The sequence below is a fragment of the Sarcophilus harrisii genome, chromosome 3, assembly GCF_902635505.1.
Source record: "Sarcophilus harrisii chromosome 3, mSarHar1.11, whole genome shotgun sequence".
NCBI classification, from domain to species: Eukaryota; Metazoa; Chordata; class Mammalia; order Dasyuromorphia; family Dasyuridae; genus Sarcophilus; species Sarcophilus harrisii.
In genome coordinates, this window is record NC_045428.1 from 467912316 (window position 1) to 467930794 (window position 18479).

Consider the following 18479-nt stretch of genomic DNA (forward strand, 5'->3'; position numbering starts at 1 on the left):
CAAACATTTGTATTTAATTATTATTGAACTTAACCCACTCCCCGAATGATGGAAAGCAAAATTTCTTCAAGCATGAGGGCAAAAGTGGTGTAGTAGAAAAAAGTACTAGACTCAAAATTGGGAAGAGCTACATTCAGATTCCACTTCTGGCTCTGATACACACTGTCTGTGTAAACCTGAGCAAAGGTTTACCTTACCTAAGCTCTGGAGGCAGAGGGCTAAGGTGTCAAATAGGATGGTTATAGTCCATAGCACTTCCAAATACAATCCTGACCAAATTAAAATATAGTTCTGATCCGATTTTAATGTGTTAATATATTAATATAAAAGAAGTATAAACATATGTGGTTTTCTAAATCCAAATGTGGCCCGCAGGGATCTTTATATATTATATAGTGACCCTAGTTTCTATTAGAATTTGACACCATTGTTCTAGGAGATTCTCTAAGATTGTAACTTGTGGAGAAGGTAGCTTGGGAGTGGAAATTTCCTCACCTGGGAGTTCCCCTACTCTAGGTGTGTAAACTTGCAACGCCATTAAGAAATGTTTAACAAAATGAATAAAAGTCCAAAGTAGATAATGTTAATTTATGGTTTTCTACTTCAATATGCTGTGGCAGGAATTCAGTTTCTATTTGAGTTTGACATTATTGCCCTATACCCATGAAATCACATATCTAGTCCTTATGCCAATGAGAAGAATAACATTTCTTCCCATGATTCTTGGAGTGGAATAGTTGTTACTACTGTGGAGTTTGGAAAAGGCTTCTCAGGAGGTTTGACTTTTGTCATCATTTCCTAAACACTTAGTGGCTACAGAAGTATTCCATTTATTGGTGAAAGCCAAGGAAAAGTGGTTTTTCTGGATGTAAAAGATGATTTTAATTTAGACCTTGGATGAAGGTGGGCGTTAGTGGGCAGTTTTTCACAGCTCTTGTATGAGAAAGAAGGAATTTCATGTTCATTGAAAATATACTAATGGTGCTTTATTCTTGTTCTAAACAATATAATACTTTAGCTTTAAGTATAAAAGATATCCTTGCAGAAATTTGCCTCAAGATGTGGGGTGGAAGGGAGGGAGATAACTTAAGGAGAAAGTTGAACAGACACACAAAAAAAGTTATACTCATGACTAAATCCCACTTATAAATTTGAGGATATAGAAAAGATGTTTTCAATGCTAGGTTTCGTCCTCCTTCCCTTCTCTTTCTTGATTGATTGAAAGGGTTTAGTTTAGAAGGATTTCTAAAGTTGGATTTTTTTCTGATGAATGGGCTATTATCATGTGCATACATCCATATATATATATATATGAGTATGTGTGTATGTATATATGTAATGTGTATACATATATGTATGTATGTATGTTTTTCTTTTTCTTTCTTTTAACAGAGACCTCTCCCAGCCAGGGGAAGCCTCCAGATAACAAAGGCCGAGTCAGCAGTTTGCTTCATAAACCCGAGTTTCCAGATGGAGAGATGATGGAAGTCCTTATCTAGAAGTTGTCCTCTCCCTCGGGAACATGGAATTTTGATGCCCAAGAAGAATTATTTAGGGCAAAGAAAAGGGGATGGGAAAGAGGAAGGGAGGGAGGGAGGGAGACGGAGAAGGTTGGTGGGTGGGATTTCAAAAACAATTCAAAAGGATAGGGATTTCAGATCCTAAAAACACATTTATTTTTAAAGGTAGATGGAAACAGGAGACCTTGTACATGACTGAAGATGAATGATAGTACTATGGATTATTGCAAAGAGAAGGAAAAGGGAAGATAAGTATGGATTTGGAAAGGAATTTAACAGAAAATAGAAAGTAGCAATTTTTATTGTCTAGAAAAAGTATCTCTTGGAAAGGATATGTTCAGAACTATTCTTTTGATTAAGAATGGTTAAACTCCCAAATTGTTTTTTCCTGTTATAGCCCTATGTTTCTTTTTGCATGTTTTTTATAAGCAAAGAAAATATTTAGCTATCACTGAACCTTTCCTGATTATGTACAACATCCCTGAACCATCATCAGGGCTTCCCATGAAGGGTTATGAGCATGTTGCTGTGGGTGTGAGTAAGTACAATTCAATGTCCACAGAGAGATGGGATACTGGAAAGGGATGGCATCCCCTAAGCAATTTCAGGATCCAAATTTCCAGGAGATTTGGAAATTTCTTCTTTCCCTCCCATCCTAGATTTAGCATTATCTTCTAAGAAAGTTGTGCTCCTTGGGCTTTTGATGCTCTCTCCACCTAAAATTCATCCTTCTTCTTAGAACTAGGATTTTAAAGAGCATAATTTTAAATATTCTCATTATTCTTTCTGTACTTAGTAATGAACTAGAAGCTTTCTAAAGCCATAGTCTAGTTGTCTTGCTTTTCTCTCTACCCCATCTCCAGACCCCTAGCTCATGTGTATGATAACTCATTCTGACTGTAAAATTCTTGTTAGTGAATTCTTGTTAATGAAGTAGGATATGCCATTGATGATACTTTTTTCATTAAGAGAATGACACTTTCTTTCTTTTCTTTTTTTAAAATTGTTCTTACCCGAATCCATTATTCAGATTTCTCTAGTTAAGAGGATGGGAAAAGGGGATTTTATGTAACAGGCCTTTAATAATCTGCCCAGCTCCTTCTATACCACAGCAGCCACCTTATTCAAGATTTCTTGTACTTGTGGCTCCAGAAACATCTCCATATGTATACACACATACATATATACACATATTGCTTTGTCTTCCCTTTATTAAGGATGTGTTTAATAATACATTAGCACACATGATAGGGATGTTTTAATTATTCTTCTGATCAGCCTTTCCTAGATGAGGCATATGGAGTATATTGTATGTAAAAATATATGCCATATTAGATAGTTATTATTCCTCTTATACTCTGGAGTGAAAAAGGTCAAAATGACATTGCATGTTTCTTCCCTTTCAGTTTGATTTCCTTTGAAAATTTAGAAAATTCCATGTCATAAAGGGGTGAGCCTTGATTTTAGAGCTACCTCTCCAAAATGGCTCCAAATCTGTCAATAAACAAGTATTTATTTCCATGTCACATTTTCATCCCTAATGTCACCTATATTTTTGATGCTCTAGAGACAGTCTGGCATAGTGGAAACAATGCTAAACTCAATGTTAGAAGAATCATATTCAAATCTTGTTTCAAGCACATATTGTCTAACCATACAATAAATAAATCACAAAGCAAAAATAATAATTATAACAAGTATTTATTAAACACCAAGTAGGCATTTATTTACATTCTAATCATCCAAGACCACTAAACTTGACCACAGAAAAATTATCTTGCCTTCTTGGGACTCAGTGTTGTTTTCCATAAAAAGACTAGGCTGAAGTAAGGTTCTTTTCTGTTCTCCAATTTTATCATTCTAAACTAATTTGTTCTACTTTTTTTTTCTTCCCATGGTCACCTCGAAAAAAAAGTGAAACCTTGTGTGTGTTCTTGCTTAATTGACAGCTAGAGATAAAAATACCTTTGGAACCCTTCCCACTTATCTGGTCAGTTCTTTTAAGGCAAATCTTTGGAATTTAGCTGATGTATGGATTTTAGCTTCCCCAGAATATGAGCTCACAACCTGACCAGATAAAAATAATGAAGGAGTTTTCATCTAAGCAGGAAGGAGAAACCACTGACTTTAGACCTAGAATGGATTTTTTTTATTCATATTCATTTGTTAAAACTTACTCTCTGTTTATGTGATAAAGGTCCACAGAAGGCAGAGACTATAGGAGATGCCTCTTTCCATTGGTTAACTCTGCTCTTACTTCTTTCATTGTGAAGTCCCAGGAGTTTTGGGATGGAGGAGAGCATAGATTAATGGCAAGTGATATGCAGAGTGGATTGAATGTCCCCATACTCATCTCTGATCAATTTTACTAAACTGGTGACAGAATTAAACTGATGGAACTATCTCTGAAGATGTTGATCTCTAGCACTAATCAGTATTTAGTGAGCACATAATTCCTCCAGAAGCAAGGGATTAATCCCTATGTTGTCACACTTGTAGCAACACAAAAAATTGGGGTGAAAATTCAGAACTGAGACCTTTAAATTCTACCACTAGCTTCCATCACTGAGAAATGTCCATTGATATCAATAATAAAGAAGGTTTAGTAACATTCCCTAATAAACAGAGAACTGACAATTAGGAAACAAAAGAAAGTACTCTCTGAAATTGCTCTTGCATTGACTAGGACAGAGGATTTTTCAGCAACATAGTCAGCAGATTTTAATCCTTGATCACAGAATATCACTGGAATTTTACGGGTGGAGAATCAATGATAAAGCAAGAGATAAAGTCTTTATATACACAATGAAATATTGCTATTAAGATAATTTCATTTATATTATTGAATGAATTAACCATGATTAAATCATGGCAAATTAGTTTGCAGTTTGGGGCCTCAGTTTCTTCATCTGTAAAATTAGGAAATTGGACTAGATGATACATTCTAATTCATCAAAAAACTTAACCTATTTTGTAGCTAGTGTGTAAGAGCATCCTTAGGAGGACCATACCCAATACTATACATTGGTAGAAAGTACCCTGACACCAGATTTTTCAGCTATCTAAAAGCAGATTTCCCCCACCTCTTGCAAATAGAGAAGAGACCCTCGTTTCTTAACCTGTCAAGAATTTTTTCTTTTCATTTCCCTTCAGTTCTTGTTCTCTTAAACTTCTCAGATGTTAGTTAACCCAGACAATGGAAAGTGCCAAGTTTAGCCTATCCTGAATGTGCTTCCAGAGTAGAACATCATTCACTTTTTTCATTTGAGTAACATCAATTTTTCTGCAGTGAAATGAAAGTTCTTAAGCCTTTTCCCCCTTTAAAGGTCAAGAAGTGAGCAGTTGCCTTTGGAATCTATTAGTGTTCTTGAATTCCATCCAAAAGTTTGGTTTAAACCATAGAACTGGATGCTCAAAGTGAATTCAAAGTCTTAACACAAAAAAGGTCTTTGGACAGTCCTGAAGGGGAACCTCCCTTCTGAATCTCAGCTGCCAGGGAATAAATCTCCTGAAGGTTAGCTCCATCCCACCCTTGAATGACTCCCAGATAAGATTCAGTTACTCTATTTAAGCATAATCATTTCTTGTGTTGTCTCACCCCTCTGTATCATTATGATTATGAGTATATACATCTATGGTGGCCAAAACACAAAACCTTATGCTGAATTCTAATTGGATCACGGTTGTCATGGAGATAACAGAGAGAGATAAGGGAGAGGGGCTGATTTTCTTTGGGTTCTCCAATGGAAAAGCCCACCAGGAACATAGAGATTCCTACTACATCCCAATAATGTATGTAAGGAGGGAATGATGATAGGGTAGTTAATGAAACAATGGCCAACAAGGTCAGAGATGCTACCTTTACATTGCAAAGAACTGTACCGAACCAAGAGATACGTTTTCTAGTACTACAGTCTTGTTAATTCTGTGTGTTTATTTTTTATGTGTACCTGAAAAACATTTTGTATTAGTCTTTATGGTTTTGAACTTATCAAAGGAGTGATGTGTCTATAACAAAAGAAATCCCATGGACACTCTTCATGTTTCCAGATGGGCTGTATGATATAATACACATCTTCCTTCTTGTCAGTCCACTTCCTATCCCCAAACCTGAGATGACTCAATATATGTTTTGTAAACTTTTGTTTTCTTTCTTTATGAAGAAATCTAAATGTTTCCAAGTGTGTGGTCCGTGTGAATTGTTAAAAGTGTTTGTATCTGCAAAAGAGTGGACTTCTTGAGAAATGGATTATTTAGCAAGTAACCAAGAAATGGTCAGCAGAGAGATGACAATGGTTAGCATTTTATTAAGTGGATTTCTTCAAAGAAATGGCAAAAATGCTCCTATTAAAAGTTTCTTTCCTTTTTATAGTAGTTGTACCCTTTTCTCTTCTAAATATTTAATGGTGTACATATACATGTATATATGTAAGTGCATATATACAGAGAGTGACTATCAAGTGATGTGACGAAAAAAATTTTTATTTTTAGCAAATACGCCAGACCTTATACATCTAAGTGAATGATGTACCCTTTAAAGTCATCTGCTTAGGGCACCACACATTTATTCCATGATGCTGCCATTGCTTAAAACATGTCTGGACCACATATTGCCTATGATGTGTTTTTGAACTCTCTTAATGCAGGCAAATATTCTCTTTTTAAAGATGAGATTGCCTTTGATTTTTGGTGCCAAATCTCTTAGATAAAGTAGACAATCAAATTGGGTAAAACCAATTTTGTCTCTTGGATAAAGTGGATAATCAAATTGGGTAAAACCAGTTTTGTCTATTGGATAAAGTGGATAATCAAATTGGGTAAAACCAATTTTGTGAAAAGAAAATTATAACTCCCAAAGCTGATTTTCTTTTCCAGGAATCACAGATCCCTTGTGTTAGAAAACCTTAGAGGTCACCTAATGTTGCCTTTACTTAAACTGAAATCATCTCTATAGCAATCCAACTCTGGCTGGAAGGTCTCCAGTGATGGCAGACTTTGTTACTGACCAGGGCAGCACTATCATCACTTTACTGTGGGCCTACTGCAGTTCCTAGGATAAGGTATGGGCTTAATCAGTGTGGTGAATCCCCACTTCAGGAGCTGTACATGCTGATGATATATAAAATAGCTAAAAAAAATTTCTTATCTCTACCTTGGATAATACTCACCTGTTGTTCCAAGGGAGCCAATTAAATTGTGGCCTAAATTTAGTCTTGACAGAAGGGCCCAAAAAGATGTTCCAAAAATGTTTTGAGTAATAGTACAATCATTCAAGGAGTACAGAAGGACAATACTCATTTGGATGTATATAGTTCCAGTATATTTGTTTGTTTGCTTTTTAATAAAAGGTTCCATCACTCTCATGATGTCATGCATGTATTTGTATGTATATGCACACTCTGCGAGTATATGTGTATATTCATTAGTACGTACATTCAGTAGGTATTGAGCAAAACTGTGTTTTACGAAATGCATGTCGTTTTATAATACCATTGCAGTATGCTTTGTGGGATTTTGTTCCTTCATAGAATTAATATTACAGTTACATATAAATAAATATATTTGCAGCATTTTCTTCTAGTGTCAGTGCAGAAAGTTTTGCTCTCTAAGCAGTGTGTTTACACATGATTTTGTTCCAAAATTTGTCTGCCTTGTAAACAACTATTTATTACAGAATGGAATGTAGGCAAATGTAAACCCCTTTTTCCATTTGCAGATTTAGAAATTATCTCATCATTTTCAGTTGAATTGAGATGTTTTTCCCTTTTGAAAAAAGCAATGTTTCATTCCCCATAGTTGAATGAGAGATCAGAATCTAGAGAAAATATCATGGGTTGGACCCTTCTCCCCATCTCCTGTGATGGTTACTGGTTGTGCATGGCACCTGCTATTGTTATTCCTGCCTGCTCCATGTGTATGTGTCTTGGTGCTTTGTGAATTTGTGCTGTATTCATTCCAGGTGACATCGGTAACTGGTTGTAAAATATTGGCATGTGATTACTGCTGGTCTGTATAGAATGGGGTGTACAGTGTTGTACAGCCAGATGGGGATGTGTACATACGGGGAAGTCCAAGCGTGTGATATGTCCCCCCCACAGCAAATATTGATATTGTTGGTCAGCCAAAGATTTTCCTATTCTTTGCTGCTTAAACTTGTGCCTTAATATTGTATATAATAAATGGATTAAATGGTCTTTTTTTGTCCCAGTTATTTTCTTTTTTTAATCTTCCTCAAATGTGGTAGGTATTAAGTATTCACTGACTCAGGTTGCATTTCTCTTCTTAACTTTTGGTAGGGAAGGGGAAAATACTAGACTTATATTGTCAGCCTTATTGTTATTGAGAATTCCAAAAGAGGAAATTCCCTCTCTTTATGTAGGTTACTTCCTGCTCTGCAACTTAAAATCTCATTGACTGGCTAAGGTTAAGTTTCTTGATCAGGATCAAGCAGACAGTGGATATATATCAGAATTAGAACTCAAATCTAAGTCTTTCTGACTTCAAAATTGTCTCTCTTTATTATACCAGTCTGCCTCTGACCTTGAACTTCTACATTCAGAAATGTTTAATTTCTCCTGCATACATCCCCAGCTTAGTAATACTCAGGCAACTGCTGCCACAGGATGTCAGGTCCCAAAAAGGAAGTGAGTCACTGAATGTTACAGGTTTTCAGGTCTCTCTCCAAACCATTTAGGACAAAGGGAATGTCCTGAGATTATTGTTTCTTTTTTCATCATTTGGGGAAGTCTTTAAATGTCTCCTGTATGCAAAGCCTGGTTAGTGTCATTTGTTAATTAAACACTATCCCTGGTCTAACAGGAATCAAGTCCTAGAAAATGTACTGAGTGAGATGCTCCTCTGGCTTCTCAAGGCAGATTATGTCAGCAAACAGTTCTTTCTTTTGCATTAATTATTGACCCAGGATCAGAAAAATGAGCACTGAATAGACCTCATTTTTTCAGATAACGAAATTGAGGCTGAAAAAGGAGAAATGACCAAGTCACAGTAACTAATGAAACAAGGAATCCAACTCAGTGACAGAGTAGCTAAGTGACTTAGTAAATTCAAATTCAGATCTTTTACCTGATATTGTGCTGCTCTTTTGGAGAGATTTCTTCCAACCCTAGGATTCTGTGATTCTTGTTCAATCCAGAGTGTTGCTGATGCCATCAGTAGAGCTAGTTCCCCAGGAGCTGGGAGAGTCCCAGTAACTGTCAACATTATCACTGACTTCTCAAGCCCATTGATTGATGTTTTCAGAAGGTCTGCTCTAATTTAGAGCCTGAACAAATGCCAATTTTTATTAGGGCTATAATCAGTTCCTAGTATTTCCTAGCCCCGAGCCTAATGAGTGCTGTTGATGTAAAGACCTTGAATAAACTCTTCAATTAGGGGCCCCATGTCACAACAAAGTTGAAAAGGTAGGTAATTGGAAAGCCTGGTGGGTTGTTAATGGAGAGGGTATCTAGAGTTGATCCCACTATTCTCTCCAGAAAAAAAAAAATCATTGTTACTATGAATATTTCTCTTTCCTTTCCCAAGGGATCTGAAACATCAGACAAGAATGTTATTCAACTCTGTCTTCTCTCTGTCTCCTTCCCATTACCCACTAACCCCACAATACTCACCTCCTTAAGTATAGAAATCCCCCAATATAGGAAATTTCATATGGTTATTTCAAAGAATTATAGAGAAAACAAGAAGTAAAGTGTTGTTTATATTGTGGTTAGCTGGTATATCCAAATTGCAAGATTTGGGCCATTGCCTACTTGCATTTTCTAACTTACACCCTAAAATGAGAAATCAGTAGTAAAATGATTCCTTTCCAAAACAAAACAAAACAAAAGCAAAACAAGATGTTTGGGGAAGAGGGGGTGAAAAATGGTTTTTGAATTGCTGAATTTAAAAATTAACTTTCAGATTGGTATAGAAAGTGACAGGATATGTAGGCATTTGATCCCTAGTACCATAGGGTGGCTATATTTAGTCCTAGTGTAAGATGTCAGCCTGTCCTGACTACTCCTGGAGCATCCTTGAAGACAAGTGAAAGAGAAAGAGGTCAAAGAGCAAGAAAAAAATGATAACTTTATCCCTAAAGTGACTAGAAAGTTCAACTAGCATTTATTAAGTGTTTACTATCTGTACGGCACTGAATGTAAAGAAATCTGTGGTATCTGGTATCTGTTTTTGAGGAAATAATATTCTAATGGAGGCAACATATAAATAACTTTGAAAGTATATGATATACATGATCTTTCTTTCCCTCTTTCTCTCCCTCTCTTCTCCATCTATCTCTCTTTGAGGAAAGTGACTAGCAGTTAGGGAATGAAGAAAGAGCTTAGAAAATGGGATTTGAGCTTTGACTTGAAATCATGTAAACTAAGAGGTAAAAGTAAAGAGAATGAGTATTCTAGAGATGAAGGAAATCCAGTAGTACAAAAACACAGAAATTAGAGATGGAATATCTTCCTCAATGAATAGAAAATAGATTTGTATAACCGAGAAGATTAGAATAGTAGAAAGAGGCCAATTTATGAAAAACTTTAAATAGGAAGGAGTATATAATGAATCCTGGAAGTTATAAGAAATTAAGTAAAGGGAACAGAGAAAGGAGAGGACACGGAGACTTCATGCTTGTAGTGGCTGCCCTGAGAAGGCAAGTAGAGAGCAGAAGAACACAGTTATATTATAGTTGTAATAACCTTCTTGAAGGCAATAACTTGTGTTTTTCTCCTTTTCTCTATCCCATGGATTTAACACTGTGTCTGGCACATAGTAAGCACTTAAATATTGTTGACTTGATTTGACTATGCAGACAAGGGAAGAGAGCAGAAAGAAGAAAGGATGCTCATCAATTGAGGAATGGTTGAACAAGTTGTGAAATATGATTCTGATAGAATATTATTGTACTTTTGTGATGAGCAGGATAGTTTCAGAAAAAGACTTATGTGAGCTGATGTAATGTGAAGTGAGTAGAACCAAGAGAACATTGCAGTGACTTCACAACTCTTGTGACTTGAACCGACAGTTGAGGGATAAAGGGAGCAGGAAGGGCATAGTTTGTAGATATAAAGCTAGACGGGACTTCCTCTATTTTATAGCTGAAAAAACAAACTATCAGAAAAAGCAGCCTAAAAAATTTATAGTAAGTTTCTCTGGTAAAGGCTTCATTTTTCGGAACTCAACCAAATTCATATAAATAAGAGCCATTCAGCAGTTGATAAATGGCAGTTTTTCAGAAGAAAAAATCAAAGCTATCAATAGCCATTTGGAAAAATGTTCCCAATTCCAAAGCAAATTAATGCATATTAAAATGCAGAAATGCAAATTAAAATAACTCTGAGGTACTACTTAACACCCATTAAATAAATCAACATGACAGAAAAGGAAAATGACATGCTAGAGAGAATGAGGAAAAATTGAGAGATTTTAGTGAATTGTTGGAGTTGTAAACTGGTCTAACCATTCTGGAGAAAAATTTGGTACTATGTCCCAAATATTATAAAACTCTGCATGCCTTTTTGATCCAGCAATATCACTTCTGAGTGTACTCCCAAAGAGATCAAAAGAATAGGGAAAAGCACCTATTTGTACAAAAACATTTACAGTGGCTTTTTTGACAGCAAAGAATTGGAAATTGAGAGGATACTCCATCAGTTGAGAAACAAATTGTGAAATAAGATTGTGATGGAATGCTATTGTGATATAAGAAATAATGAGCAGAATAGTTTCAGAAAAAACCTGAAAAGACATATGAATTGATGTAAAGTGAAATCAACCTGGAGAACATAGTCAACAGTAACACAATATTGTAATGATAATCAATTGTAGAAGATATAACTACTCTCTGATCAAGACAATGATCCAAGACAATTCCAAAAGATGTTGAAAAAATTCTAACCATCTTCAGGTAAATGATGTAGATCTGAATGCAGTTAGAAGCATACTTTTAAAAACTTCATTTTTCTTGTTTTATTTTTTGTCTTTAACAACATGGCTGACATAGAAAAATGTTTTACATGGCTTCACATGGATGACTGATATCAAACTGCCTTCTCAAGGAGTGGGAAGAAATGAGAGGTTAGAAGTCAATTTTAAAAAATGATGTGAAATTTTTTACATGTAATTAAGAAATGTTTAATAAAATAAGAATACATTAAAAAGCAATGAAACCTAGAACCTCAGACTCCAAAGATGGTTGACTTTCCAAAGTGAAGAAGTGACTGTATAGATGAGTGAGGAAAGAGAGGACGTAGTGAATTCCCATTTGGAATCATTTCATTGCACAGAAAGCAGACTGAGAAAGTGAGGAATACATTTAGGGTCCCTTTTCAGAAAGATGTCAAAGCAAGCCATAAATAAGTCTCCTCAATTCCTCAGCAATCCTTTCCATTTGTATCATATAAAGACTAAAAAATAATACAAATAATTGTAATTAAAATTTTATTTAATAAAATTTAAAAATTTTAATGATAGCACTGATAATCCCAAAGCTCTTACAGCTTAACTGTCTTAGGGTGACTAACTTGAGTTCAGGTATCTTTGATTACTATTAATAGGTTCCCCATGCCTTTCATGAGCTGTGAGGATAGGGCATAAACTCATCTAAAACAATTTTCATAGATCTCCTTCCACTTCATCACTAAAAGCCTTTGGAGCAACAAATCAATGTGACCCCAGACCAGCAGAGAGATTCAGGATGCAGCTGGGTGATCCAGTAGTGTGCTGGACTAGTCAGGAAGACTTGATAAGCCTACTCCAAGGTTTACCCATCTGAGGTCTGTCTCTGAGTCTCACAGTGTTGACAATGTTGCTATAATTGAGCTTCCCTGTCTCTGCTGACTCCAAACCAGCATGATTTGTTTACTGTCATCACCTCACCATAAAAATCAACAATGACTAAGAGATGAGCAAATTTCTCCAAATGCAGATCTCAGAGCTGAGATCTCCCTTCCAGAGGAATTTTAAAACAAAACAATAGCAAAAAAACTATCCAGCCAACTGAAGGTGGAGAGAAATGATCCTATTCTGAGAACCAGTCATGGCATAAAAGTTTACTGGAAATTTCTGAATATTCTAAGTATAAGGCTGAAAGCAAAGGATGTAACAGTTCATAGAAGATACAAAGCAAGGGATGTAACAGTTCATAGAAAATGCAAAAATCCTTCCAAGAAGTGATAATAATGCTTACAGAATCTAACTCATAAATGACTTGATAGGTATGAATATAAGGAGATGGCAAGGATTTGCATTCTCAGAGGCTTGTAATATTCCTTACCTCAAGATCATTAATACTTATTGATAAGGGAATCAGCAAGTGGTGTAAAGTCAAGATCACATGGGGAATCAAGACCTAAAACCAACAGCCTGGAGTATGGTCGGTTCCCCAAGCCAAGATGTTTACAAACATTACAATCCCTCTTTGGCTCTTTCTCCTGCAGAGAGACACAACCAGCACTTTGTGCAACCAGAACAATCATCACAAACTATTCCCATTAGGAAATGAGAAAAGCAGCTATCTGCTAACTTTCTTTTTCAATTAATTATTCTTGATAATTAGATGCTAATTGACTTTGTTGTGAATGCATTCAGTACCCTCTAAATTTGTTACTCTGAGACAAAGCCCTGGTTATTCTTCTCTAGTTATTTACAGTTCTGCTTCGGCAAAGAGGCAGGGCTGAGCACTGTGATGTCATAGGAGAAAATGAGCTGGGCAGTTTCCTGTCCAAGAAATCCTTTCATCTTTTAGGGCTTGGATAGTGGCTGTAATGATAGATAGGCACTAGATACAGAATAATCTCTTAGAAGTAAAAGAGTTATTGGATACTGATCACAAATGTTGATACACTTGCAATTTATCAATTTACCTTGAAGTGTCCTGCTAAAGTAACTCAGAACAGTTCAACTTTAAAGAGTCAGTGTGTCTAAGCTTGTTCTCCAGAATTTCCAGAGATCAAGGAATATATAGGCACACAGATAATAGTGACAGTCATTCACACGCACAAACAAGCAAATTATTAGTGGTGGGTTTTTCAGATATAAATATAAACATGCACACACACATATATGTCGAGAGAGAGAAAGAGAGAGAGAGTGAGTGAACTTATATTTACCTATGTATATGTCTGTATATGTTTTTTCCTCAAATAGAATGTGACCAAATTAAGGGAAATTTTATCTTTTTTTATCCCCAGGACCTAGTACATTCCTTACATACCCCTGACTTATATCTTGCCAGTGGACATCAGTGATTTTGGAGGAGAGATTGAGGTTGACAACTTTGTACCCCTCACTTAAATCCAATTCATAAACAAATCAAGATATCACTCATGATGCCATTGATCCTCTTAAGAATGAAAGTACTGAGATGAAGGTGGAAGAGTTCTAATCTTTCTCAAGTTTCCTTTGAGAAACTGAATCTCTTCTGGTACTGCACCTCTTCTGGTTTTTTTGACTTCCAACTTCAAGAGAAAAGATGGATATGGCCAACCCCACATCAAATTGTTGAAGAAAAAAAACTCTAGAAAAACAAGACAGGAGCTGACTGTCTTCACCATGTTTATAGCCTCATCTTGCTATGAGAGACTTTAGGGAACTTCCTCTTAGGTGAAATATAGACCTCTCTTGGTTGAGCTGACTTACCTTCCTCCTAATGGGATACTTCCTTTACTCTGCATTGTTTGGTATATATTGTTTTGCTACTGAATTGGTTAAATAGTTCTCTTTGATAATTGCTATGTATGTTCATTTTTGGATTGATATTTGGTAGTCAAGTCTTGGATATAGAGTTTTGGGTCCTTCATCCTCCCCCAAATAATGAAACAGCAATAAGAATTTAATCTGAACCTAATCACATTTCTAGATTAATGATATTTAAAGGAACAAATTGATATAATTATAGCTTAGTGCCCCTTCTCTCTGAGAAGAGCAGAGTAGCTACCTCTGGACACAACTTCCTGGCAAGAGTTAAAGTCTCCCTTGGAAAGGGATGGGGAGAGAAAAGGCAGAGATGTCTTTTTTGCTTCCCTTTGAGACATGCAATGACACCCCCATACTAAATTCAGGGGACGAACCTACAAGATATAGACCTCACATAAAGACTTATAAACTTCTTCTTGTATATTGTCTTAATCCAAATATAAACTGTTCTTGTATATAAATTATGGATAAAGAACTAAAATGAATTCTCTATGACTAGTTCCTTTTTCTTTCATTCTTTTTATTTATTTATATATTTTCCCCTCATCTTTTTTCCTTTCAGTTAAGAAGATTCTCTCCTTTTCTCCTTCCTTTACACTCTTGTTCATTATTTTTTAAGTTTTATTTTTCACCCTTTTCCAAAAAAGTGTTTATTTCTTCATTATGCATTATCTCTTTTTGTTTACTCTAGATTCTCTCATGACCTCTATAATTATCTGGTTTCTGTCCTTTGTCTGTATCTCTTCCAAGGTATACTTTCTAGCTTCTCTCATCTAAGTACTTTCTTCCACTACCTTGTAAGGATTCCCTCTTCCATTGTACCTTCCTATAAGAGCAAAACCAATTATTATAAATATCATAGAGGACACTCCCATATAGGACCCCTCCTTCACTACTAAGATATACTCTTTTTTTTCACTTTTCTGTATATTTTCCTGGAAATTTCCACTTTTTTTATATGCTCTCTCACTTTTCCAGATGTCAATTCCCCAGAGGGATAATGACTCTTCCATTCCCAAGACAAGTAGATTTTTTCAAACACCAAATTCCAAGATATTATACAATGTAGATCTTCATCTCCCTCTCTCTTCTCTTCAGCCATAGGAGTGTTCAAAAACAGAACCTCCTCCTGCTACTAAAGCAAAATCCTCTTTCCCCCATCTTTTTAATCTTTAACCTTCATCCTCACTTGCTCCTCTGTAGCCTCTTTTCTTTCTAAGATCAGAGGAGTCATCTTTCTCTCATTCTAGACCTTGATTAGACCTACTCCCCTACCTCCCTTTTATATTCCCTCATATCTTATAAAGTAATTTCACAAAAGAAGCATTTGCCTGTAGACAGTATGTCACCAGGTTCTGTCAGGTGTCTCCTGTCTATCTCTTTACTGTTACCTCTACCAGATTTCTGCCTTCATCTTTATCTCCTTGTATATATTTAGAAATGTATCTTAACGATCTTTCTATTGACTTGTGGCTGCTATTCTTTTCTGTTGCATTGATTTCAAGCTTTTGAATGTTGTTTGGGGTGTTCAAGAAACAAATTATTTCTTCAGTTTTGGTTTTATTTCTAAAAATACTTCAAACTCATCTTTATTATTGAACATCCAACTTTCATCCTCTATGCTTAAGTTCAGATTTTCAGCATAGGTCACAATGGGCTGTATCTTGCATGTCATTGCTTTTAGGAACACATTATTCATTCCCCCCTCCTTCTTCCAGTGGGTGTGGAATAGTCTTGAGTTATTTGAATGTTCTTTCATTTGTATTGGAAAGTTTTTCTCCTGATAGCTTGTAGAACTTGAATTGTTGTTTCAGCATTAGGTGTCTTGAAGTTTGCAGTCTTGTTTTTTTTTTTTTTTTCTCCCTGGAGGCATTTTGTGAATCCTTCCAATTAAATTTTCATTTTCCATGTTCAGAAGTTTTGAATCATTCTGTTCTATTATTTTCTCCATTGTGTGCTAAGGTGTTTTATTCTATTTTTTTTTTTTTTTGGGTGTGTGTGTGTGTGTGTGTGTGTGTGTGTTTTATCCTATTAATGTTGGTCTGGAAGACCTATGATCCTTGGGTTGTTTCTGTGCATCCTGTTTCTGAGAGTAGAATGTTTTGCTTTCATAGTGAGCGTATTTTCTTTTAATGTTCTTGTTTTTTTACTTCCCTTCTTCTAGATTGTACTTCAGTTCCGTGAATCTATTGTTTTCTCTTTTCATTCTTTGGTGAGGCTTGCCATTTCAGATTCAAGTTTTTGTGTTTTGCTTATTATTTTTATGTACAGGATAAAAAAATACTGCTCTTCCTAATTCGGATTCCTCTTTTAAATCATTCAGGAGCAATGTATTGTGATTCCATGTTCTCTTCAAATAGTGTTGAATCATTTTCCTATATTTTACAGTATTTATTCATAGAGGCCTGAACTTATTGACTAGATCTGAAGGCTCTATTTCCTTCTGTTGTTACTATTTTTCCTGTTGATTTATCTTTGTTTGTTCAAGGTCTTCTTCCTGAAATTTTCCTGAAACCTTTGGTGCATTCAATATTTTTTCCTCCCCTATTTTTCTTGTTACTCATTTCCTGACTCACTCCCCTTGGATTATGATTTCCTTGGGAGGTGGATCTCAAAGTATCTCATTAGGCAAGTTACAGTTTACTTAGGTCTCTGCCCCAAATGATTTTTGGATAGTCAGAATTGTAGCCCCAACTGGCTTTTCTGTTTTTTCTCCTCAATCTTTATGAAGTGCTGCACATCTCTTTACATGTACAGTGTCCTTTACCTATCTCACTCTCACTATTCCCTCGTCTTTAATCTGGTGCCAGCTTCAGAGCCTGTTTTCCTTGGCATCACAAGTTCAAAGCTTTGAAGGTCCTGGTTGATTTTTGCTCTTGAAGTGATATGGCCAAGCTGGCTGTTGAGCCCTGAACAAAATTCTGCAGCCTAGAATCAGGGTCTTTATGGCATTACAAAGAATGTAGGGTTAAATTTTCACTATATTGTATCTTTGGATCTGCTAATGCAGTCTTGCTTCCAGTAGTGTGGGAGGTAGAGAAGAGGTGCTGATTCATCTCAGAATTAGTGAATACTATTTTCTGGCTTTTTTTTTTTTTACACCTTCTTTTGGACACTGTGTATCCTAGACTCTGGAGACATATGAAGTTGCTTTATCTTTGTCATATAATTTCTATTTTGGAGACGTTGTGGGGATTGGAGAAATGTTTAGGCAACAATCTTGTGTCTCATGTGACCTGGTAAAAATTTATTTTAAAAGGAATGTCTTATAGACAAACTTTGGATTGTTCATTTCTAGCTCTCAGTGACTTTGGAGTTGCTGCTTTATTTTTTCTTCAGAGGCTTCCATAAGGCAATGAAAAAGAAGCCTTAACAATAACAGCTGACAGCCATTTGGCAGTGACCAAATATAATAATGTTTAAAAAGCCAGCTAGTAAGAGGCATATTTCTTTTAATCCAAGTAGGATTTTCATGAGTGTGTGGCTTAACTAATTATATAAGGAAGTATTATAATGAAACTTGAATCCACAGTTAGAAAGAAGAATAAGCTACTCATAAAATAGTGTAGTGATCATTTTTGAACCCCAAATCCAGATACATCAATTGAAAGACTTCCATAGGTTACCATATTGCATGCTATACGACTATATGCTGAATTTCAGTGGGTCTCAGAATGGACTAGTTGACAAAGAAAAATAATTTTAGAAATAAACACAAGGGAAAATTAGGGGCCAAGGAGCATACAAAGCCAGAAAACATGCACTGAGATATGTTTCCTATATGGAAACATGGCAAAGAATTACAAATGGCTAGAAGAATTCACACCTTCAATTCTTCTAATCATCCTCCTATAAAGACTCCAATATTGTGTAGTGATATCACTGGGCAAGCTGCTTTCTCTTTAGAGTTTAGTCATTCTTTTCTCTGTCAACTTTCAACTACAGCCTCTTCCTATGTAGGGAGAGGCATTTTTTAGCGACTATAGCATATAGTCACAAGAGATTTCAGATCTAGGACAGCCACAACCAGATAGTCATCTAACTAAGGATACCCTCAAGCATTTATATCTGTCTTTTCAATCCCTTTTCTTCCTCTGCCTCTCTTGGTCTCTAATTTTAACTTCTTATTTGAATTATGGTCCCAAACTCTATTTAATACCTATCCTTCCTCTGGGTGACTAGTCTGAATCCCCTTCAAGTCACTTCAAGGATTACACTATTTTCTCCCATCAATGAATTCTTCCCAGGACCCTCCATTTT

General features: G+C 35.8%; 1 protein-coding gene across 5 annotated transcripts in view; it reads left to right on the forward strand.

Annotated features, from left to right (window-relative positions):
* The window catches only part of AMOTL1 (angiomotin like 1), a 244964-nt gene extending 237250 nt beyond the window's left edge, over positions 1 to 7714 (forward strand). For 3 of the 5 annotated variants that reach the window (XM_031961030.1, XM_031961028.1, XM_003764301.4), the window contains exon 13: positions 1393 to 1499. In XM_031961030.1, the coding sequence (XP_031816890.1) occupies positions 1393 to 1499 (107 nt within the window). Of the gene's footprint in view, positions 1 to 1392 lie in introns of all 5 variants that reach the window. The other 2 variants (XM_031961026.1, XM_031961029.1) reach the window with 1 other exon arrangement.
* Positions 7715 to 18479: the final 10765 nt, after the last annotated feature.